This window comes from Ursus maritimus, unplaced genomic scaffold (assembly GCF_017311325.1).
Source record: "Ursus maritimus isolate PB19 unplaced genomic scaffold, ASM1731132v1 scaffold_29, whole genome shotgun sequence".
NCBI classification, from domain to species: Eukaryota; Metazoa; Chordata; class Mammalia; order Carnivora; family Ursidae; genus Ursus; species Ursus maritimus.
The window spans coordinates 10,225,236-10,251,401 of record NW_024425452.1 but is presented as its reverse complement, the minus strand read 5'-3'; the positions used below and the strand labels follow the sequence as shown (position 1 = coordinate 10,251,401).

Here is a 26,166-nt window from a genome sequence, read left to right as displayed (position 1 = left end):
CACAATACCCAGTAGTTAGACTCATTGAGTAGCCAGAAAGAATCTTGTAGTGATGTTCAAAAATAATATATTAAGTTAAAAAGTATATATCTCCTCTTTGAAGTTTAACTATGATTAGAAAATCATACAAATACTCACACATTTAAAGTGTAAATATAAGTATACCTAGGGTCTGCAAAATAGATCATTTAAAAATTAGCTGATATGAACCATCAGTCAACAAATCAGTTTCTGTTCACACTGACAATTCTCTAATTAAACTATGTGTTAGCTGATGAAATAAAAAAGGGACACAAAAAGAATGTTACTTTTAAATATTGCACTTTTTAAACTATAAGGACAAAAACATAAAAGCTTTATTCTTTGCAGGTTCAGGAAAGCACTAAACTCCATTTCTGTGAGTCTCGAAGCAAACTGGCAGCCAATGTTTAATACGTATCTCAAAATGAAATTAAGCAGATGGATATCAGTTCTCTGACAGATAAACATCACTTTATCTTAACTATATATGTATTTTAAAGAAACACACTAACACAAGAAATAATTCTTCTGTTTTGTCAGACTATCAGTTTCTACTAAACAGTAACATTCTTCCTTTAATATTTAAATATTTTCTAAGTCGGTGTCCCCCAAACTATATTTTGGATTTTTGAACTTCTGTAACAATAGCATAAAATTCCATAGACATTTATTATTTTTAAATGATTTAAATGGTTATATAATAACTATATAAATTATATAATAAATAAAATAACTGTTAAGTATTATTTAATTATTTTTGCATAGAAAAACTAAATTATTTTAAGCAAACAGGTGACTGAATGAATGAATAATTTGTTTCCTTGTTTAGCAACCTCTTATCAGCGTTTGAATTTAAGATAAATTTAATTGTATTCCCTACAGTTCCTTGGGCTGGACATTCAAATAAGTAACCACTTAATATTTTTACCTAATAGTTTCTAGCACTTTAGACACAGAACATTACTAGTTGGGAAAAGCTTGCCTTCTTTTTCTTAGTTTCTAAATTTAAATGTTAATTTTAAAATGTGTCATTTCTCTACTGTTACTACTACTATTTTTTACTATTATTACTACTAAGAGCCAACATTTTTCAAAGCACTTGAAACATTTTCTATTATATGTAGACACTGGGCTGTGTATCATAACATGCAGTACATTTTTTAACTCTCAACAAACGTATGCTGTTATCATGCCTATTTTCTAGTTGCAGAAACCAAGGCTTACAGAAGTGAATAAGCTGACCCTTGTTTATAAAGGTTTAAGAGTTTTTATACATTTTGCCAGTGTGTGAATGAATAAATTATGTATTAACTTTTATTTTAATATTCTATCAATTGTTGGACAAAATGACAGGCCTCATCAATGATAAAAATTTGTCAGCCTGAATAAAATCACCTCAGATGGGTTAGAGATTATCATTTGATTGTGCCTACTGGTTACTCTTATGACCAATCATTATCTCATTGGACTGAAAGCCCCTCTCTCCTATGTTTTTGTTTTTGTTTTTAACCAAGTTTGATTCTTTTGGGGAGCAGTGTTTTGAGGATAGGTGGGTCAAATGGACACTAGGAATTAAAAGCTAATTCATAATAAAATCTGCTTCACAATTTAACTGGCTTAGCACTATTTGTCAGTTTTGGTCTGATAGTAAGAATGTTCTAGAGGCTCTGCTCTGAAGAAAATAGCTATAGCAGGACATGAGAAAAATAGTTTTGCTCCAGTTACAAGCTCAACTTCTAAAGTCATCATGATATAACCTACTTCAGAGGACAAAAGAAAATGTGCAAAATTGATTTGGTGGGGGGTAATTTCTTAACCTATCTTTCATGTGCAATCATGATATTTCATGGAATTTCAAGGTTTACTTGGACAGAAATACAAATTATTTAGAAACACAGTTTGTTGCTTTGAATTCAATGGAAAGGACCTGAAAAGAAGATATGTCTAAAATTTTAGTCAGTATACATTAAATATATGCAGTTTTTTGCATATTATTTATATCTCAATAAAGCTGTAAAAATATTAATGGCATGGAGAAGCAGTAAAACAAATATAATTTTGGTCAGTTTCCATATTTTTGATCAACAAGCACTTATTGATGGGTGTCCTTGAAACATAACAATAAATTAAGTTTTACTTATTGTGAAATATGACATGCATATAAAGAAAAGTTTATGAAATAAAAAATACCCAGCTTCATTGAACAGAAGTCCATTCTAGTGGGTGTGTAATGGGATCTCATTATTGTTTAATTTACATTTCTCTCATTTCTAATGTGATTGAGCACTTAAAAATTTTTATTGTCTATTTGAGATCTTGTTTTGTGAGGTAGATGTTCTCTTGCCTTTTTTCAATGACGTATTATCTGTTTTATATTGATTTATTGAAGTCATTTATATATTGTAGAATATACCTTTTGTTGGTTATATTATAGCAAATGTCTTTGCCTACTCTGTGGCTCGCTTCTTCACTCTCTTAATGGTATCTCTAGATAATTGGGAAATCTTTATTTCAATATAGATCATTTTATAAACCTTCTTAATATGAATTGTATATTTTGTTTGAACGGTGGTCAGCAAGCACATGCTATATGATTCCAATCCTTTTAAATTTGTTAAACTTGCTTTGGGTTCACCATAGGATCAATATTTGTGACTCTATTGTGCATGTCTGAAAATGATACATGTTCTTCGTGGGTTCAGTTTTTCATCTCTGACTATTAAGTTAGATTTGCCGATCATATTGCTCAGAACTGCTATATGCTCACTGCTTTTTATTTATTCTGTGAGTTGTTATGTTTCATTTCCCACTGTTGTTATAGATATACCTATTTTCCTTGTAACTCTGTCAGTTTTTGCTTTATTTACTCTGCAACTATGATGCTAGACGCATAGATGCTTAAGATTATTCCAACATGGATGAAATGGATCTTTTTTACTCTGGAATATCCCTCTTTATTTCTGATTGTTTTCTGCAAACAAGAAGGTTGGTAAAAATAACTGGTTCACCATTTCTGTGATAAAATGTAAATGAACTCTATTGGCAGTACACAGTCTCTTCTCTCAATTAACTCACTGTAAAGAGAAGGAGACCGTCAGGGAGAAGGCACTTAGGGCAGAGTTTAGAAGTACTGAGATAAGCCATGGTATGTTGTGACAGCCCATAGGGGGCCACTTAACCCAGTCTTTGCTGACAAGGAAGGATCCCCAAAGAGGTAGCATCAGAGCTGGCTTTGGGCTTGTTTAGGGACTTAGGTGACTCAGCTTTTGAGCATGTCAAGGCAACTGGGGGGAAAGGAAGGGATCTAAATGGACAAAGTGGTTTCCAATCATTTGTTATTTCAAAGTATTTTCAATTGTTTGCTACTATAAGTAGATAACACCTCAGTGAAGAACTCAGGGCATTCACCTTTGTCCATATTCCATATTCTTTCTTCAGGACAAGCTCCTTGGGGGGAGAATTACTGCAGCAAGGGGTGTGGACATTTTTATGCATGAAAGAGGGCATCTAATTCAAAATCATGGAAGGCTGTTAGAAATAAATTACAGTGGAGCCATGTTTTGAGGGATGATTAGGAGTTAGACGGGACAGCGGTGGGGATATTAAAGCCTGGGGACTCTCATGGGCAGATGGGAGAGTGTAAAGGGAATGGGAAGTAATTCAGTGTGTGTTGGCTTAGTTACAAGGTGTGGGGAGTCATGTTGAGAGAGTGGGCTTAAGTGTAAACTAAGTTTATACTTGATTCCATCAAAGAGATTTAGTTAATAAAATAATAGAATGTTCTTTTCCCTTTTTCTTACCTTTGAAGTTCATGGAATCCATTTGTACCATATTCCTCAGATCATTATAACAGTAATCTTTTGTATACCAGAACTTATTTTCTTCCATCTCCCCAGGTGATTTTAGCATCTGGAACATATTCTGTTTCCCCTCCATGGCCCACCATCACACTAAGGAATGGCAACCTCCCTTTACTTCTTTCCTGTTCCCCGATGTCCCCGTGTCCTAGGATGGTACCTATTAAGTCTAAGCCAAGTCTCACCACTTATTAGCTGTGTAATTTCTGACAAGTTACCTAACCTCTCTTTGTCTCAGTTCCCTCATGAGAACCTCGGTAATAATCCATCAGAGGGTTGGAAGAACTCAGTGAAATCAAGTATGCAAAAACACTGGGCATGTCTGCAGTGCAGGGACAATGATCTCCCCTCCATCGCGGGTATCTAAATTCATCCAAGTTGAAAAATGCCTTTTGCCACAGTTTAGAGCAGCTTGAAGCAGCTGGGAAAAGGAAAACCAGAGAGGAACTGCATTATCTTGAGAGCTTTCTCTCAGAGGTGGCCACTGTCATTTAGGGACAAAGCCCAAGCTGGTGAGAGCCCTCACCTCTCTTTGATTGCTAGATTTGAGAATAAAAGAGGAGCCTGGCCTTTAGGGCTTCCCATTCACCAGCTTGTACACATTCAAGAGGTACTGCCTTTTCATGTGAAAATAGCATAATTTCCCCCCCTCCTGGCTCATTCTTGTCTTCTTTCTACCTAGTCCCTATCCTCTATCATTCCCTTCCCCCACATCACACCCAAAAAAATCAAACTCTGGTCATTTCAGATACCAAAATATCACGGCAGAGACTAATTTTGCCCAGACTTTCTGCGACAGCTCGCGTGTGCTGCAGTTTGGGGCTGCATAATTGATTTAATCTCTGGTTTTAGAGGAACGCTGAACTCTCTTTGTGGGACTCTGCATACATTTCTCTAGGGCAAAAACTGTCCTACTTTTTTCTCTCTGGTATCTGCTTAGTGCTAGGCCATTTTTCCTCCCAAGAATCTAAACTACCCTCCGTGAAATAAATGAAATCACAGTTGGAAAACGGCTTACTGGACAGACTTGAAGCTGCTAGATAAGAGCCACACCACGCACATTTTTCTTCACATTCTCCTCCTCCCCTGCTCTCCTTCTTTCAGCTCTAGCACGTCTTTGTTTGGGCCGAGAGGATACATTAGTCACTCAGCTGAGGATTGGCTTTGCCTACGTGGAGTAGCAGTGGTCTTAGGCCATTCATCGGGTATACACAGGCTGTGGGGGCTGATCCTTGCCCACGGACCTGCTGTGTGGCTCCAGGCAGATTGCCTTACCTCTCGGAGGCTTACTTTCAACACGGCCTCGTGGACTAATGGCTGTGAAGGCTAGACTATAAAGATGTAGCAAGCTGCACACTCACACTCACATGGGAACTTTCTGGCCGACCAGGTGTGTACGTGGAATGCCGGCTGAGGAGAATGATTTTATGCCCCCTGAAAGACCACTTAACCAAAGTGACAACCAGGCAATTTTCAGTTCATCAGGGACTTCATAGACTTCATACTGTATTTGGCAACCTCAGTTTTGGTTATGTGTTCAGGAATTTCTAAACTGGAAAGTCTCATTTGCTAACAGATGTTGTCAACCTGTTGTTCCAGGGTGTAATTTGGGGACTATCTTTGCCCTGGTTGCTTCTTGAAAACCGAAGTCTTGGTAATACTTTCTGTATCTTAAGATGTATGTTCTGCAGAAAATAACCCCTTTGTTAGGTTGATACGTGCACTATTCCGGCAGAATTCCCCAAACAATTTGCAAGCTGTAAAAGTGACCAAACTCCGCTGTTTGCATCAATGGAATGAAGTCAGAAGTCAAAAGTAACGCTGACCTTCGTAGCCTGAACAGATCGTCTCCTTATGCTGCTAAAATAACTTAGGCTTAGAAAAGAACCTAGTACTTGTTTAATAAATCACTTGGCATAAATTGTTCAAATTCACCATCATTCAAATTCAGACTCTTACGTACTAGCTGGAGAAATTTGGACAAATCCCTTAACCTCTAAGCCTTGTTATGTATGGATATTTAAAACCAAGACAAGAATCATGCTTCCTTCTCAGGTTTGCTGTGAGGATTAAATGCAAAAGTACATGTAAAGCAGTTTAGAGATCCAGCCACAGACAGTGTATCAGCCAGGTTTTGCTGTAATAGTGTGTAACAAATACCTCCCAAATCTCAGTGGCTTTCAACCGCAAATATTTATGCTAACATCAGTTTCAGCTTATGCAATTCTATTCAGGTGTGTGGTGTATGTCTCTTCATTCAGACACTAGGTGTTATTTAAGGAATTCTCCTTTCATGACAGGCAACACAATTGCAAACGATCTGGTGAAAACTGGGGAAGTATTTAAAAGCATCAACTCAGAACTGGTATTACTATCACTTCTACCCAAATTTCATTGGCCAAAACAAGTCACATGACCAGACTAAATTTTAGTAAGTCAGGAAAGTATACCCTTCCCTAATGGAGAAAGGACAGTGAATATTTGCTGAGCAGTAGTTCAGTCTACTTCTGAGAAGTTTACCGCATCCCATTTTTTCCCCATTTCTTATTTCATCTTTGTGACCATTGGCTCTTGTCCATATAGCCTACATGATAGCATCTACTTTGCATCCTCTAAATTACATGACGATTTCCTCCTCTCTCTTTTAATTTCAAATTAACTTAAATGATATACTTTTCTTTGTAAACAGGTACTTTGAAAAATCCCTTAGAAAAAGAGCAAAAGCTTCTGATTGTCCTTAGAGCCTCAGAGGGAGTTTTCTGTGACCGTTTCAATGGAATTCATATTGACCCAGGAACAATTGGTGAGAGTATAATACGGGTTTTTATTAAAAATGAAATGAAATGTGTGTGTTTCTGATATAGAAGTACCATCCATAGAACATCTACTAAATTCCAGGCACTCTTCTAGATAATTTATATTTATTATTTCACATACCAGGTCTCCTGTAATAGTCTCCATTTCACAGTTGTCAAAAATAAGATTCAGAGATGACGAACAATATGCAGAAGGCCACACAGCTTTATAGTGTCAGAGCTTAGATTTATATCCAAATTGGTCAGACACTGAAGCCTGGACTAAGTGTCTGTTATCAACCGTAAATGCTATGTGGTGGTTGAGATATTTTTAAATTGGTAGATCTCTAGATTACTAAGAAACACTTACTGTTGGCAGTTTCTTCATTCAATACTATCACAGCACCAAATCCTATTTTAAAATTGACCTATATAGGAGCACAGAAGCCAGGACCAGCCTTGCACCAACCAGGATGTGAGAGCCTCACTAACTCCATTTTAAGGGACAGGGATAAAAGGCTGTTTATTCTAGCATTTTCTCACTTTCTTTCTATGGCATTACTAATTTTCTAAGGTCTCAGCAACCCAGTAAAATGGAAGCAACCATATTAGGATGGTGTGAAGTTTGATAACCTAGTTTCATAATGGATAGCCATTGCCAGATAGTACTGTACTTCAACAGAGCTTTATTGTTTCCAAAGGATTTTTCATCCGTGCTTTTATCTTTTTAAGAATATGAGGTTCAAGAATATTTTTACTTTTTTCAAGTTGACAAATTAAATGGATAGCAGGAACATTCAATTTATTTTTGCCTGTGGTGTCCACTCTGTGTAATGCAGCACCACGTTGGATGAAACTTTGTTTTAGGAGTATGCAAGGATGTCTGTCTTAATCCTTGACTCCAGCCATGTGGCAAAGCTAGGGGCTTTAAAATTTTCTCTGATATTAAATTGAATAAAGAATGATATATTTATTTCACTGCATGCTTAAAATTTTGTGACATAAGTAAATGACAGATCTTAATTTCTTTAAGTATTATAATCTTGAAACAACTAAGAAATGGTGTAATTTTACAGTAGATCTTTGATGATTGAAAATGATTAAGAAATCTACTTGTCTGGTCAATCATATTTTCTGTATAACTCAAATTTAAGGAAACTAAGTGGTTTTTGCTAAAATTTTTGTTGTTGGAAATTTCTCTAAATTACTTTACATTCCTCCACTTCCTAGTTTACTTAGCCAATAGTAAAGAAGATGGAATTTTTTTGAGATGATGATGATGATGATATCATATGAAACTTGTATATATGTGTATAGTCATACACATATGACTATTATTATGAAAGATTGATTATTCCAGAACATGTCTTGAAAGTGAGAGTATTTCTTACATTTCCATTAATCCCAATTAAAGTTTTATGACTTTTTCTGAATTAGAGTATGGAAAAAATATAGGTAGTAACATAAGCAGTTGGTTAGATTCTAACTGATTGAGATTTTTTGTTGTTGTTGTTGTTGTTCACATTGGATTAAAACCTAACACATAGTATTTGTGTCTTGAGTCTTTGTACCACGGTATGTGCCAATCCAGCGGTATACAGACAATACATCTGGGTTCAGGAAGAAAATGCTAGAGCTCTGTTCAAACATATGTGAATATATTCATAGATATGTATATTTTTCTAAAAATAAATACACATGCATTAGGGGTGCACAATCATAATTTTGTTACTGCTTGGGTTCATGCTCAAACCATTTTGAGACCTCTGGAATATGAGGAATTGTGCTTCATGTGATTTTAAATGGCAATAAAACATGTAAGAGGAAAGACCTGAAGGAATAAAACTGGACTGCATCAAGCATGTCCCTGGTACGACTTTAATTTATGAGTCTGAAATAAATTATATTTTGAAACAAAGGAGCTAGAGATCTATCCTTTGATATCTGTAATACAAAAAAATATGAGGTCCAACCACTGAAAACAAAGCTAATAGCCCCAAATCTCTTTCCTCAGGGAGTAAAATTACCCTTGCCTTTTAGAAAATGAAGCCTATAACATAAAATATCAAAACCAGTTAACTTCCAACAGGATTACAAATGGTTTGAATCACTTAATGGTAGAATTTAACTAGTTAGTCATTGGAATGGTCTATTTCCCAACTTTTGGCTTACTAGATGTGGGGTAGCATTAATTTCACTATAGCTTTTGAGAGAACGAGAGTAATTTCCGTAGCCATGTGACATATATTCAACCTGATGAAAATAGAGAACTTAAGTAGTCTTTGATAAGGTGGACATCTTGATATATAGTTTCCATTTCACAGATATTGCACAATAAGGTCTCTCGTGAGTTTTACGTAGGTGGCCCTAATTCCTCTGAAAATTTCTTATCCGGCTGATGCTCCTTTTCCCTTCAGGAGTATATGGGAAAGTCCAGCTTCATGGTGCTTGTTCTAAGAAATCCTGGACCCGTCTTGCAGCTGACATCGCCTCAGGCAATGAGAGGTAAGAAATGAGAGTAAGTTAGGGTTGTATTTGCTTGTTTAGTTTGCTGATGTTTCCTGTTTTGTTACAGGATGAAATTAAATTTTAGATTAAGACTCAAAACTCAAGGAAGAATAAATGATAAAATAAGGGACTAAGGGCGCCTGGGTGGCACAGCGGTTAAGTGTCTGCCTTCGGCTCAGGGCGTGATCCCAGCGTTCTGGGATCGAGCCCCACGTCAGGCTCCTCCGCTATGAGCCTGCTTCTTCCTCTCCCACTCCCCCTGCTTGTGTTCCCTCTCTCGCTGGCTGTTTCTCTCTCTGTCAAATAAATAAATAAAATCTTTAAAAAAAAATAAGGGACTAAAAGGGATTTTAAAAAGCCTTTGTAACAGAGTAGAAGAAGAAGAACAAATCAAAGGCAGAGGAGTCCATTGTTTATTTAGGGAGTAAAGTTTAGATAATACATGTTTACTGCTATCAATAAATCTTTAAAAATATGAATTCTAGGAGATAATAGATGAAATGTAAAGTGACATCATAATAGTCTGAGCTGAGAGGATAGCTGGTGAAGAGATAGAAATAAAATAGGAGTGAGATGAAGCATATGAAGAATCTTATGGAATTTAAAATGTAGTAACAGAATTTCATAATGCATTGGAGGTGGTAAAGAATGAAATTGCCACTGCCTCAAAGTGAATAGGCACCATGAAGAGCAAACTGATGGAATCTACCTGAACGCGGAACACAAGATCAGGAGATAAAAATCATAAAAGAGAAAGTATTAGAAATAGAGAAAAGAAAATGCCAAGTACATATAGGTAATTGCTCTTTTTTAATAAGAGCCCAGAGTAATTACAACAGAAAGAATAATGAAAACTCCACCTAAAATACACTAGTGAACCTGAGAGCACTTACATTTAATATGAAGACGTCGATGCCAACAATAATGATTGCTACATATCCGCATGCTACAAGAAAAAGCAGTGAACAAAATAAAAGAAAAACATAAAGGAACATAAAGCTTCTTAACCTTAGAATTCTCTACACCATTAAATATAGGAAAATAGTGGTGTAAAATATATACATGTTTAGGGAAAAATATATACATGTTTAGGGATTTCAATCAAAGAACTGGATACCCTGTTAAAATTGCTATTTACATGTGAAAGCAAAAAAGCATATATATATCTTTGCTTTATAAGAACTGAAAAAAATGCAAAAAGATATTCTGATAAAGCGCTTAAACTGACTTAAAATTCATGAATAAAATTCAGGAATACTGTAAAGGTATAGTGTCTATTTTAAAGGTAAGCACTAGAATAAGTTAAATATAATACCGTATACTGTAAATATGGCTGTTAAAAGAAGACAAAGTCTAATATTCCTGTAAAAGAAACTACATAAAATTTGAGAAGTTAATGTACTAATGTACAAGGTTGTGTGTATGTATAATATATAGTGTATATATATATATATATATATATATATATATATGGTATATATAGTATATATAATAGTATAATAGTATATATAAAGAGATGTATTTCAAGGAATTGACTTATATTCTTAGGAGGGATAGTAAGTTCAAAATTTGGAGGGCAGGTTGGTAGGCTGCAAAGTCTTGAACCTTGTCTTGAGGCAGAATTTCTTCTTCAGGGAAACTTTTGCTTGTAAGGCCTTCCAACTGATTGCTAAGGCCCACCCACATTATTGAGGGTAATCTTTACTTAAGGTTAATTCATTGTAGATGTTAACGACATTTACAGAACACCTTTGAAGAAACACCTACATTAGCATTTGATAGAATAACTGGGCACTACAACCTAGCCTAGCTGACACATAGACTATCCATGACAGGTCATAATTCTCGGATAAAACTCTGGGTTTACAACCTGGGCCTGTGGCCATAGGAAACTGATGATGGGACATTAGTGCCATATGAAGTAAAGATGAGTCAGTTTGTTCTAGCAGAATTTAAAATAGGGGGGGCACCTGGGTGGTTCAGTCGTTAAGCATCTGCCTTCGGCTCAGGGTGTGATCCCAGGGTCCTGGGATCGAGCCCTGCATCGGGCTCCCTGCTCTGCTGGGAGCCTGCTTCTTCCTCTCCCACTCCCCCTGCTTGTGTTCCCTCTCTAGCTGGCTGTCTCTCTCTCTCTCTCTCTCTGTCAAATAAATAAATAAATAAAATCTTTAAAAAAAATTTTTTTAAATCGGGTATATACCTTCCAAACCACCAGAGAGGAAAGAGAATGAAAGAAGCCATAAAATAAATAGTAAAATACAGAAGGAGAAGAAAATTAAATAGTAAGAGAATTAAAGCAACAAAAAGGTATAAAGAGCCAACAGAAGTAAGAAAGTAAGAATAAATCTTCCAGTTATAAAAAGAAAATATGCAACTAATGAATCGTTGAACACTACATGGCTAATTGAACATAACAAAAAAATAAAAATTTTAAAAAAGATACCTTTCTTGAAAAAATTAAATAAAGAAAATATGATTGTTAAAAATGACCCCACATAGGAAAAAATTGGATAATAAATCAACATGTAATCACAACTTTTTTTACTAGAGGAAAATAAAACCAATATAGAAAAAAATTAAATATTAGATAAAATGAATTATTGAAATAAAAACAAAACAAAAACAAAAGACTCAAAATTATAAGAAATGAAAAAATTAAGTGTATAAAATAATACATTATATATTAATAAAGAATTCAATCTCCAGGGAGACCACAAGAGTCAGGAAAGTTTTATACCAGGTAACATAATATAGAAATATATAAAGGAGATCTCAAAAAAAAATGAGGAAATTGACAGAAACAAAAATGATAATGAAAGACATTTACTTACCTCATTCAGTTTTTTTTGTTTTGTTTTGTTTTTTGATAGAGAAAGAAAAAGCCACATGGTGAGGGAAGGGGGAAAGGGAGAGGGAGAGAGAGAATCCTAAGCATGGGGCTCGATCCCAAGACCCTGAGATCATGACCTGATCCAAAATCAAGGGTTCGATGCTCAACTGACTGAGCCACCCAGGTGCCCCCCTTTCAGTTTCTAACGTTTAAACTAGGTTAAAAATGATAAAGAAAACATGAAGAAATCTGAATAATGTAATAAAGGCAATTTAATTTATATATACAAGGAATATAAATATAATTTACCCCAAAATATAAATATAACTAAAACCTTAACAAATTTTAGTAAACAGAAATGATATAGACTATGATCACAATAAAATAAATGTAAAGATAGGAACATCTTAACCAATACTCTTAACCTCTTGCAAGACAAAAGAGCAGAAAAGAAAAAATAAACCTTCTCCTAAATAACTTTTGTATCAGCGAGGAGATGAAAACTCCAGCAGGAGAATGCTAGCAAAATAGCAGTGATAGTATTGCATGAGTCGTGACCAACATGTCATCACATTAAATGCTTTAATTGCTGAATAATAAAATACAAAAATAAACAAACTAAGCTGTCAATGTGAGAAACCAGAAACAAAATAACCAATAAATCTAATGAAATTGATTTGTGTAAAGTAAAGGCAGAAATAGGTGAATTAGAAAGTAGCAAATTTGTAGACTTGAAATTTTTAAAGTGATAATGGTTTAATCTTTTTTTTTTTTTTTTTTAAAGATTTTATTTATTTATTCATTCGACAGAGATTGAGACAGCCAGTGAGAGAGGGAACACAAGCAGGGGGAATGGGAGAGGAAGAAGCAGGCTCACAGCGGAAGAGCCTGATGTGGGGCTCGATCCCACAACGCTAGGATCACGCCCTGAGCCGAAGGCAGACGCTTAACCACTGTGCCACCCAGGCGCCCCTAATCTTTAATAACATTAATTATACAAAGGAAACAATATGTAAACTCAGAAATGAGAATTCGAATGTAACAGATACCAAAGAGATTAGAATTATAATAAAATGTATGCGTCTATAGAGTACCATTCTGAAATTTAAAAAAATAAATTATATGTAGGAATATAAATTATCATAATTGGTTAGAGAAGAATATAACTGAAACCACAAATAATAGTAAAAGACATGCAGTTATCAAAGATTTGTTCCCAAGAATACATTTGGCTCAAATAAACTGATGGCATATTATTTCAATCATTCAAATATTAGACACTTTTTATGTTGTATAATCCGTTCCATAGCATAAGAAAATATGTGAAACTTTTCAATTAATTTTAGGAAGGAAGCATAAAATACTTTTAATTTATTTATTATTTTTATTTTCATGAAATAATTTTTAAAACAGCTGCTAAAGGTAATTCAAAAAAAGAAAATTGGAGCAACACCTAAGTGTAAATGAAATACAAAAAAAAAAAATCCTAAATAAAACAACAACAAATGAAATCCAGTAACTTATTAAGAAAAAAAATTACGGTTGAGTGATTTATCCAAGTAAAGAAGGATGGTTTAAAATAATTCCTTAATATAATTTATCGAAGCAATCTATATAAAGACTAAGAACGTGATCAATTTGATACAAAACAGAAACACATTTAATAAAATTCAGCTTGCATTTTTGGAATAAACAGTAAATTAAGACTACAAAGATATTCCTTTATTTTATTTTCTTAAGGATATTTTTTAAAATCAATGTTTCTTAATAGAGTGGTTTGGCCATGAGTTGAGAATCACTACTTTAAATAGTAATACAAATTAAATCATTAAAAATCCCTCTCAAACAGGCAATTTTCTATTTTATGGAAAAACTGACATTAAAAATTACTGTGTATTAAAATAATCATTAAATATTATTATTAAAGGTTTAGCCAATGTATCGAGTCAAGAAAAAAGGCATCAGTTTTTACTATTAAAAGGAATCCAAACTGTCAGTTTTTTGTAGATTATATGTATTTTGTCTTAGGACACTAGAGAATTGTCTGAAAAACCATCATTGCAGTCATTCAGTAAATGCACAAATTAATAGCTTTTGAATATTTTAATGTAAAATCCTATTTGAATTTCAATTTAAAATATCTAGAATAAACTTAAAATTACAGGAGGAATAGAAACAAAACTATAAAACACTAGTAAGAGGCATAAAAGGAGATTAGAATAAATGGTGATGCATAACATCAATGGAAAGGCTCTATATTTTAAAGATGTTAAATCTGGGGCACCTGGGTAGCGCAGTTGTTAAGCGTCTGCCTTCGGCTCAGGGCTTGATCCAGGCGTTCCGGGATCGAGTCCCTGCCCGGGCACCTCCGCTGGGAGCCTGCTTCTTCCCCTCCCACTCCCCTGCTGTGTTCTCTCTCTTGCTGTCTGTCTATCACATAAATAAATAAAATCTTAAAAAAAAATAAAGATGTTAAATCTAATGCAACATTAATAACAAGTCAAATATATGCATTTGAAATCTGATTCACTAAGTCTAAGTCTTTTGGAACAATAAACACTTGAAGATAGCCAACATTACCAGTTACTTTTTGAAAAATATATACTTTGGGGCACCTGGGTGCTGCAGTCAGTTGAGTGCCTGACTCTTGGTTTTGGCTCAGGTCATGGTCCCAGGGTCCTGGGATCAAGCCCCATGTTGGCTTGGAGCTCAGTGAAGAGTCTGCTTTGAGATTCTCTCTCCCTCTTCCTCTGCCCCTCCCTCTCTCTCTCTCTCTCTCAAACAAATAAATAAATAAATAAATCTTTTAAAAAATGTGTATATATATATACCTTCAGTGTGAATAATTACTTATAGCTGTTGGCACCAACACTGAAGAGAATGTGTAGTAATAGACTCAGGTATGTCTTATTACTTAGAATTTAAATAAATTAGCATTTCAAATTAGTTGCAGACTGTGCTGGAGTAATTGGTAAACACTTCAGAAAACTATAAAATTAAATTCTCAAATTATACTTCACTCTAAAAAAAATTATAGGTAGATTAAAAAATAAATGTAAAAAAATAAAACTAAATTATTTGAGGAATATTTAAGTAAATATTATGCAATATTAAATTGGGGATGACCTCTCTATCATAAGAAATGCAATAACTATAACAGCAAGAAGTCATAGATTTGACAACATAAAAAAATCAGTATTTAAGAAAATTAATATTTTTGCATACCAATTACAAACTGCAAAGGCAGATGATAAAATGGAAAATATTTGTAATTTATGATAGTACACATGGAGGGCTTATATTTTTTATATGTAAAGAATGCTTAGGAATAAAAAGGAAATGAGATGAATATACTAGAAGAACAAACATTAAAGAGTTTGAATACATGAGCCACAAAATAAGACATACATCTGACTAATAAACATATGGAAAAATGTTCTTCCCTACTAGAGTTGAAATAAATGTTAATTAAAACAAAATTGAGGGGCGCCTGGGTGGCACAGCGGTTAAGCATCTGCCTTTGGCTCAGGGCGTGATCCCGGCGTTGTGGGATTGAGCCCCACATCAGGCTCCTCCGCTATGAGCCTGCTTCTTCCTCTCCCACTCCCCCTGCTTGTGTTCCTTCTCTCGCTGGCTGTCTCTATCCTGTCAAATAAATAAATAAAATCTTAAAAAAAAAATTGAGCACTATTTTAAAATATTTAATTACCAAAGGGGAAGATGATTGAATTCCATGTTGACAAAGGGGAAGAGATGTGGGCATTCAGGCTAATATTATATATTAGCCTAGTTTTGTAAATAAACTAAAATAACATTTATGTATACATATATGTGGATAGAGAAATGTCTGGAAGGACATACAGAACAGCAGGGATCCTTGTGGGTGAGATGGTAGCTGGCTACTGCTTTGATGTGCTTTTCTCTGTGTACAGAATTTCTTCATAGAGTAGTTATTACCTTTGAACATTGTTACTGTTTTATTCAACAGAATTTTTGTGAATTCTTACCCTATGTAAAACATTGAATTATGGCCTGGAAATACAATAACAAGTAAAAAATGACATGGTCTCTGTATCCAGACATTAATGAAATAAATATAAAGTAAATGTAAAATTACATATGGGATAAATGCTATGAAGGAGGGATTTATAGGATTCTGAAAACATGAATACGGGAACTTGAGGCAGTAATGGAGGTTAGAGATGGCTTCCCTGCAGAGTGATTTCAGAGGTGAGAACTAAACAATGAGTGGGCCTTAATTAAGCAGAGTGGGGTGGGGGTGTGTGGAAAGAGCACTCCAACAAGAGCAAACAGCATTCAATCATTCAACAAATATCTGATGGGTACTTACTATGTACCAGGAATGGCTATAAGCCCTGGAGATGTAGAGGCAAATTTGAAGAGATCACTGTCCTCTGGGAGTTTATATCTTCATGGAGAGAGAGACAATAAAGAAGCAAATACAGAAATATAAACAACATAGTTGCACATTATAAAATGCACTAGCAGGGAAATAAACAGGATGGTACGATCAAAAATAGTTGGGGAGTGTACAGGGTATCCTTTTAGATTGAATGGAAGGGGGAGACCTCTCTGGGGAAGGAAAACTTGAGCTGAGATCTGAATGGTAGCAGGCATCGTGCTGTCTGATGAGAATGGGCTAGAGTGCTCAGTGAAGGAGGGACATCTGGTCCACCATTGTCTCTCAGGTGGCCTTTGGGTAGTGGGAGACAGAGAGAAGGTCACTCTAGCTGGACCAGAGTGAGCAGAGAGGAGAGAGTGAAATGATATGGTAAATGCCAAGTCACATGGTACCTTGTTTAGGTGTGAGAGGTCAGAGGGAAAATCACTGAGGGGTTAACAGAGGGCAATGGATAGACTCTGACTTATGTTTTGAAAACCACTCTGGCTGCTATATGATGAGTGGTAGAGAAAAAAGCAGAAGCTGGGCTATGCATTAGGAGGCCAGTGGAGGCCAAATATCATGGTGGCTAAGACTATAGAGGAGGCAACAGGGAGGGAGAGAAGAGATGGCGCTGTCTGGACATGCCAATGGACTGAATGTTGAGGTGAAGGAAGTGCCTCAGATTTTTTGACTGAGCAACCTGGTGGATGGTGGAAACATGCACTGAGATGGGAAGGCTGGAAGAGGAACAAATTTGTCAGGGTGGAAGATGGGACATGCTAAGTTGGAGATACCAAGTAGAGATGTCAAGAAGACAACTAAGATATGTGGTTTAGGACTCAGGTAGAAAATGATGGGGAGTCATCCAGGAAGTAGATGATGTCACTGATCAAGAAGCCAGGAAGAAGAGAAAATTGGAGCCTAGAAATGAGACTGGGGCCACTCTAATTCTTTAGAAGCTGATAGAGTCAGCACAGATGACTGAGAAGCAGAGGCCCAAGAGGTGATTCTGTGATGGGAGGAAGAATGGGGAATATGAGGGACTTGGAAAAAGGCCAGGTTGGCTGATCTGGAGAGCAGGGACCAAGCAGGTTCCCAGGAGTAGTTAGGGGTCAGGGTATATTCACTGGCAATATCAAGAATTTTAGTTTTTACCCTCCAGGAGCATTGTGTAACTATTTTAAGTTCCTAAGAGGATAGTTTGGGTGGGAGGTAGAGCTTGCAATCATATTCCTATACCTAAAAAAAAAAAAGAAAAGAAAAGAAATCATTCTAGGGACAGTGCAGACAACAGGAGGAGTCAAAAACAGATCTAGGGACACCACTTAGGAGGTCCAAGCAAGAGATAGCATAACCTGTAGTCAGGAGCTGAAGTGCCGACGGAGAGAAGTGGGACAGATGTAGAGACAGGAGACATAAGTCTGTAAGATGTATTGGCTGTGAGGCCCTCTCTTGGTTTCTAGATTGAAGAGATAGAGGGCGGTGCCATTCACTAAAAGAGGACTAAGTTTCAGGGAAAAGATTATGAATTCAGATTTGATCATGTTGACTTTGAAGTGCTTGATACCCATAAGGAAATGTGAGTAGGCAGTTCAAGCAGGGATAATTACGAAACTTTAGTTATAAATTTAGTGAGTTGGAATTTGGCAAGAGCCATATTGAATGGATTTGTCTTTCAAGAATGTGTTAAAAACCTCATTCAGAGTCAGAGCTATAGGCTCTTTTGAAAGAAATTCAATTTTATGAATGAAAACTATCTAGTGTTACTAGCTGCCATTTAATGAGTTCTTACATGTGGGTTTACTCTGTCAGGCATCTACCAAGCATTTTACATACATTATCTCATTTAAATCTCTCAGTACTATGTTAGGTATCATGATCTGCATTTACAGATACAAAAACTGAGGATAGAAAGTTGAGTAAAATTTCCAGGTTTATAAAGCTTAGAGTTCCTGGGGCTGACTTTTTTTTTTCTTTTTTAAAATCGTGGTTTGTCTGATTCCATTGCTTGTGTTCTAGTGTTCTATATAATAAAAATATTAAAAACAAAATTTGTTAGTATAAGCCCTGATGAGGAGTTTTTAATGAGTTTATATGAATGTTACATAATTACCATAGCGCATCCATTTTATAGAGAGCCTTCCTTTTTATAACCTTTTAAAAAATGTAAAATAATTAAAGCCTCACAAAAAGTTGCAAAAATAGTAGAGTTCTCATGTACCCTTCACTCAACATTCCCTGATGATGTATTTCATAACCTAGACATGGTAAAATCTAGCCAATTGATACTAGTCTACTATTAACTGAAGTACAGACCTTATTCAAACCATTTCTTTAAACATTGATCTGTGGTCTTCTTTATGCTAAAAGTCAGTTTAATAAGTCTTTCTAATGCATTGTTACGGGGACAGATATGACCTCCTTATGGATTTTCACCAACTGAATTATATATCTGAATTTATTTGTGTATAATTGATTTATTTTATGAAGAACATTGAAGTGAAATCTTCAGAGGAAAAATTTCTTGTTAACTTTATAAACCGAGACTCATTTCTCATACCACCGATAAAAGTAGGCTTAGCAAGATATTTGAAACCATATTATATTCTTTTGTTCTATGTTATAATATAAATTTATCTCTTAAGTTACTCTTCACTGTCACTTGTTTCAGTTGACTTTGGGGGAGACTGATGAACAACGTGTTGGATTTTTTGGACTTCAGATAAGACAAGAGAAATTATACTTAAATTTATACTTAGATTTAAAGAAATTGGCTTTTTACCCATTTTCAGTATTAAGTAGAGGTCTTGCTGTGAGTCACGTAAGGGTGATGGTGTGTTCTTTAAAATTGAATGGTTACTTAATCAATCCTATGTAAAGGTTTTAGATTTTATCCTGGTCATTGCAAAATTTTAAACAGGGCAGGGACAGGGTCCAATTCATGTTGTAATCTGGTTCATGCTGTGTAGAGAGTTGACTGTTGGGGACAAGAGTGGAAGCAGAGAGACTGTTAGGACAGAGCACTAACATTACAGTCTTTCAAGTGACACATGCTGGTGGCTCAGATTAGGGTTGTAGTTAAGGAAGAGGACAGAATGGTGAAGTACATGTTGGAGACAGAGGAAATATGAGTTGCTGATAGATTGGGTAGAAGAAAGAGAAGAATCAGAGATTACCGTAAACCTTTTGACCTGAGCAACTGCGTGAGGAGTGCTCTGGTTTACTGAGAAGAGGAAACAGGGGGAAGAGTAGGTTTATGGGGAACCTTCCTCAAAAGGTCTCAAATTTTTTCTTATTCCTTTTCTCATTTACTTTTTAGAGAAAGACAGTGTAGAGAGCCTTATCTAGTCCCTTTGTCCTGTTGTTTTCTATGTTTCTTCTGTGATGTACTAACTTTCTCTGTTATTTATAAGGAAATAGCTCTGAACTAAACAACAAATCACTTGTCGCCTCAGCCTTGCCCCAGGACTCCAGCCTTCCGCGCTGACGTCATCTGTCCTGCCATCTCCTGTATCAACTTAGTGATGGTGTTCTTTGACTGTACTTTGGATACTTCTCGTTCTCCTTTCTTATACATTCCCACTTCACACATGAGTGTCCAGAACAATTATTTTTGCGAGGCTCCCTAAATACTTGATACGTAAAATAAGGAGGTGCACCGTACTCTTGAATCTCCTCTTGCCTTGACACTCCCTGCTTATCCTGAGAATCTGCCACATCTTCCACGAGACATTTAATCTCCCCTCCAGCACACACTGATTTTCTCACCATCTGAATTATAGAATGTGGTTTTCTGATTTATGATTTTAACAAAAATGTGCTTCCTGGTGACTGATCCTAAGCTACTTAAGCTGTCTGTGTCCTGTTCCTCCAAGTAGCTTCTACAGGAGCAGGAAAATATTGTTTTTTATCGATTGTGTCTATTACTTAGCACCTGGTACACAGCTGAACACAAAGAAGACTTCTAATAAATGCCTGCTGCCTTGAATGGATGTGTCTTTTCTGGAAATCAGAACGTAGTGAGCCTCTTGATTCAGTGGTATATCATCTAATAAATGAGAATCTTATGTTTACTTTTAAGAACCACTATAATTTATTTTGCTTATTACTCAAACTTCATTATTCTACTATAACAATTTTCTTCAAGTAAAATTAGAATATAGAGATGGTGGCCTTATTCATTTATTGGCAGGAGTTCAAGGTTAAGTACGTAGCCGCCAGAAGAAGATGATTCTGTCTGTCCAGTGAACTAGTGGGTTCTAGTATCAGATTGGCTCTTGTCTTCATGCCGGGAAAAGGCACATGAGGTAGGAACATAGGATGGAAATAGTATGCTACAGTGAAAACAAGCTCGAACTTTGAGGGAGGCAGACTGTAGTAATTCTAACTGCGTAATTTTGAGCAAACTATTCTTTCTGACCCTCAAGTTCTTATTCCGTGATATAAGAATAAAATGCCCAGGGGCGCCTGGGTGGCACAGCGGTTAAGCGTCTGCCTTCGGCTCAGGGCGTGATCCCGGCGTTCTGGGATCGAGCCCCACATCAGGCTCCTCCGCTATGAGCCTGCTTCTTCCTCTCCCACTCCCCCTGCTTGTGTTCCCTCTCTCGCTGGCTGTCTCTCTGTCGAATAAATAAATAAAATCTTTAAAAAAAAAAAAAAGAATAAAATGCCCAGCTGATAGAGTAGTTAGAAGGATTAAGTGAATTAATGTATGTAAAGGGCTTAGCCCCGTTTCCGGCACAAAGTGACCTTCAAGACATGGTAGTTATTGTGGTTATAGTAGAAATAAGTGAAAGTAGCCTTTCTCAATCCATTTGGAAGATTGTGGCAGGCCCTCCCCCAACCTCTCTTATTTCTCTATGTCGACCTCATTTGCATCTACAGAAAAAAAGTTTTCTACGTTCTGTGGGGTACAAGTGAACCCCAGACCTGTCAGGCTTTTCCTAGCTTTACCACCAGAGAGTAAATTTTTCTCTCTCCTTAGTTTCAATTCAAAAGGCCAGGCAACTGTCGTCGAGAGCATTGTATTGCATCAGTACAGTTTGCCGAGAGTAGAACTTAAACGTTCCCACGCACAAAAAGTAAATGTGTGAGGTGCTCAATGTGTCAATTCACTCAGTGAGGTCAGTCTTTTCATGGCGTCTACATATATCAAATCCACACATTGTGCACTTTGAATATCTTACACTTTATTTGTCAATTATACGTCGATAAAGCTGATACAATGAAGTCCAAGGGAAGGATTTTCACAGACAAAGGCAGGTTGGATCCCTCGCCCACCCTTTCACATAGGGTTTGTGGAACTATAATCAGCAGTGCTCACTAGGACACAGAATTAGGATGGTAGTTAAGGAGAGCAGTTCTCAGAAAAGGTGTGGAGAGGGGCGCCTGGGTGGCTCAGTCAGCTGAGCATCTGACTTCAGCTCAGGTCATGCTCCTGGGGTCCTGGGATGGAGCCCTGCTTTGGGCTCCGGGCTCAGCAGAGAGTCTGCTTCTCCCCCTGCTTGTGTGCTTTCTCTCTCAAATAAATAAAAATAAAATCATAAAAGAAAAAAGAAAAGAAAAGATGTGATGGATTTTATGGAAAGAAAGGAGAAAGGAGACCAGGTAGAGAAATAGTTGACATTTATGATAACTCCTTACTGCCATCATCAGTGTCGGCATGGCTACAGCCATTCCCTTTCTTCAGTACCTCACATTGTCCAATGCAGGCTGAGGTGTCACAGTACCTTTTGATAGCACTGAAAAAAAGATGAAAAAAAAATTTAAACTGAAGTTTAAAAACAAACCTTCAGTGTTAGTAGAATTCAGAAATCTATGGCTATCCCTATTCCTGGGAAGAAATCATCTTGGCTTCCGGACACTCTGAGCCTGTGGTCAAATGCAGCCATCATCATTAAGAGCTCCCCAACGTTTAGTTAACAAATCCATTTAAGTGGTAGGTGTTTATATATGGATGCCTTATGCATGGTTGTAAAAACTTTTTAAATCAAATTGGAAAGCATACATTTTTTTCCTTTATCGTAATTAGGTTCTTTTGACCAAACGTACTGTGTTGTCTCAAAACTAGATAAAATGTTAGTGCCAAAGTAAAGAAAACTGTGATGACATCTTGTTTATATATTTTTAAAGGTTTTCTTTTGGAGACTTCGCAGCAATTATTCATAGTTTCCTCTCTCTTTTCATATGTTTTTCATTTAGGTCCAGTTATGTTGCAAACAGCTCTTTTAATTTTTTTGTTTATTTATTGTTTTAGGTGTGTTTTGCTCAGAACAAAAAGGTCTATCCTCTCCCCTGTAGCTATAGGACCCTTATTAGTACTAAGCAGACAGCTGGGCTTCAAGCAGTCCCGAAGGTAGGATTTCTTGAAATGGTTGAAGGGTAACCAAATAATAGAAGATGGTCAGTGGAAAGTATGGATGTTGGAATTGAAGAAAAACTGATACTTGACCTACAGAACCATCTAAGTTCTTGATAACAGGGACCATGATTTTCTTTGAAGTTACTATTACAGCTGTGTGGACACAGAAGTGGAAGGGGCCACACTCCTTTGCCATATGTATACGGTCCTCATGACATATGGATTCCCAAGGTTTCAGGAGTATAGAGGAGAGATTAATTTTCATGAACCTGTAAGGTTTCAGAAGCCTTAATGGAAAAGGTCAGCTTAAGTTCATTTATATTTTTAATATAAAACTGAGGCTAATGATTTCAATAGTTCTTTTTTCTTTCTGTCAAAAACATTGCTATGTGCTATAGGGTTCATATAGCTATGTAGCCATATTTTTATTGCATATTACCTAACGGTATCAAAGTTGAATAGCCACAGAAAGCAAGAAAACAAGATCAATTGCAAGGCAGTAGTATCTATGATGTCAAAATGGGGTGGAACAGAGGTGGGGTTGGGTGTTCAGTGGGGAAGAGACGCCCGTGGGAAGACTTTTTGAGGGCCAAGGAACTTCAGTCAGCTTTTAAGAATGAGTGGACTGAAGGGCAGAGTAAGGACAATGATTTTTAAGTGATGGGTGAGAAGCACAAAGCTATTTCTTGGGAGAGTGAGCAGATTCATCTGGCTGGAGCAGAACCCTTGTTTAAGGAAGTTAAGGAAGTTTACATTAGGGTTCACTCTTTGAGTTGTCCATTCCGTGGGGTTTGACAAATGTAGGATGACATGCATCCATCCTTGTCATAGCATACACCGCCTTGTTTGCAGTCCCTAAAAATTACAAGTGGGTGGCTGCACCGTTGTTGGAATTGTATGACAATGCACCAGGAGATGGACCCATCATTTCTAGTGTCCCTCAGCTTCTGAACAGGTTCGATTTTATATACAACGGAATTCCTGTACAGCGAAATAAAAGAAGATGTCTCTGTGAACACACGGTGTAGACATAATGTAGAATAAACATGGTCCAAAGGAATTTTTTGGTTTTTATCTCTTTCTCAATCCCTAAATTGCTACCTACTTTCTGTTGTTTGAATAGTGCGTTAACGTGAAGAACTAGATAGTGGTGTAAACAAATGTGATAATGTTTCATTTACTTTGGGGTCTACCCATTCTTTTTTGTACAACAATAAAGAACATGGACTTCTTTTTATTTTTTATTTTTATTTTTTTTAAAGATTTTACTTATTTATTCAACAGAGATAGAGACAGCCAGCGAGAGAGGGAACACAAGCAGGGGGAGTGGAAGAGGAAGAAGCAGGCTCATAGCAGAGGAGCCTGATGTGGGGCTCGATCCCACAAAGCCGGGATCACGCCCTGAGCCGAAGGCAGACGCTTAACCGCTGTGCCACCCAGGCGCCCCATGGACTTCTTTTTAAAACAAAACAAAGCAAAAGTCTGGGACAGGCCAGTAGGGTGGGCTCTATCTCCTACCAACATTGCACATGCCTACTCCCAGCATAGACAAAAATCTGTTCACAAGTACAAGCAACAGCTGTAGCCAGGGCCATCAGGGTGGAAGATGCAGCCCATCCCATCAGGACCAGCTGGGAGTGGTTGTCTACGCAGATTCTGGCCCCATCAAGGTGGGTCTTGCAGGAGGGAAGAAGGGGCAGGCCTCCTCAGACAGAGACGGAAGGGCCTGGCACCCACCCAACACAGGGCCAGGGGCTCTCTTTAGGCCTGGCTGGACTCTCTGGAAGGCCCTAGGAGCAGGTGTGGCCCTCATCATGCCTCATGGCAGCGCGGTACTGTGGCCTGCGTAGAGACCGCACTGTGGCTGATGGTCTGGGGGTCGGCAGAGATCTCAAAGTCACTGCCCTAAAAATCCCCTGTGTCCACAAGAAATGAATTTCAACTCATTTCATAAGAAACTTTTCAGAACATTATAGTGCCTATCGTCTGAAGAACTTTATTCAGCAGTATGGATAATAATAAAAAGATTATCCAGATAATACTGACTATGAAGGAAAGGATCAGTTTCATTTGTGCTGCTAATTGACTTTGGTGTGACTTTTTATCCACAGCCTTATTTTCTTTTTAAAAAAGTATTTTTTTCTTACTATGGTGTATTACCTGTTAAGTTGGAAAATTTAGATTTAAGTGAAAATCACTAATAAACTCACCATCCGTAGGTGGACTAACATTTTACTGTGCATCTTTCCTGTCTTCTGTTTTCTCCGCATATATTGTTTTTATTTAAAAAACAAATTGGTCATATTGTTTTATATCCTGATTTTTTCAATCCACACATTGTGAACAAAATGTCTTATAATTCATACTCTGCTACGATGCCCTTTTTATTTTATTTATTTATTTATTTATTTATTTTTTAAAGATTTTATTTATTTATTTGATAGAGAGAGACAGCCAGTGAGAGAGGGAACACAAGCAGGGAGAGTGGGAGAGGAAGAAGCAGGCTCCTAGTGGAGGAGCCTGATGTGGGGCTCGATCCCGGACACCGGGATCACGCCCTGAGCCCGAGGCAGACGCTTAACGACTGTGCCACCCAGGCGCCCCTCCAATGCCCTTTTTAAATGACTGCATAGTATTCTGTTGTATGTTTCACAGACTTTTCATAATTTTGTGCATTATCTTGATATCATTCTGAGCTGTGGGGGTATTTTTTTAAGATTTTATTTATTTATTTGAGAGAGAGAGCATGAGCGGAGGGGAGGGACAGAGGGAGTGGGAGAAGCAGACTCCTTGCTGAAAGCAGAGCCCAATGCAGGGCTGGATCCCAGGACCCCGAGATCACAACCTGAGCCAAAGTCAGACACCTAACTGACTGAGCTACTCAGGCACCCTGATATTGCTTTTTATTACCATTTAGCTGGGGAAGGACTATGAGTCAGACAGGTGAAGCAATGTTATTTAGTGGAAAGAACCTGGACTTAATCAGCAGTCTTCCTTTGTCCTAACTCAACCTCTGGCTCCATTCAATGATCTAGTATTGAGCTTTGTTATTTCATCATTTGGAGTTTAGTTACTTTGCCTTTAAAAGCTAGCAATTGCTTTAATATTCTGTAACTAGGATGTCACTACAAACCAGGAACAAAGGTAGGACTAAATTCTTTCATTAAAATTACAGCAATTGACGTTAGTCTTTTTTTCTGTGACTCTCCCTCTCTGTCTAAGCTCAGGTGTACAGACTTGAATTAGTTATAATCTTTGGTTCATAGCAGACTCATACCATTGGTCCACAAACGATTTCCTGTAATTTATTTAAGGTTTTTTTTTTGGTGTTAATATTATATAGAAACATGTGTGTATTTCCCCTCCCTTGCAGTAAACTCTTTAAGGAC

At 36.8% G+C, this 26,166-nt stretch overlaps 1 protein-coding gene across 1 annotated transcript in view; it reads left to right on the top strand.

The window, feature by feature from the left end:
• Positions 1 to 26,166, top strand: part of PKHD1 (PKHD1 ciliary IPT domain containing fibrocystin/polyductin) — a 431,701-nt gene that overhangs the window by 278,556 nt on the left and 126,979 nt on the right. The window contains 2 exon segments of the mRNA XM_040643571.1: positions 6,568 to 6,681; positions 9,091 to 9,178. Of these exon segments, the coding sequence (XP_040499505.1) occupies positions 6,568 to 6,681; positions 9,091 to 9,178 (202 nt within the window).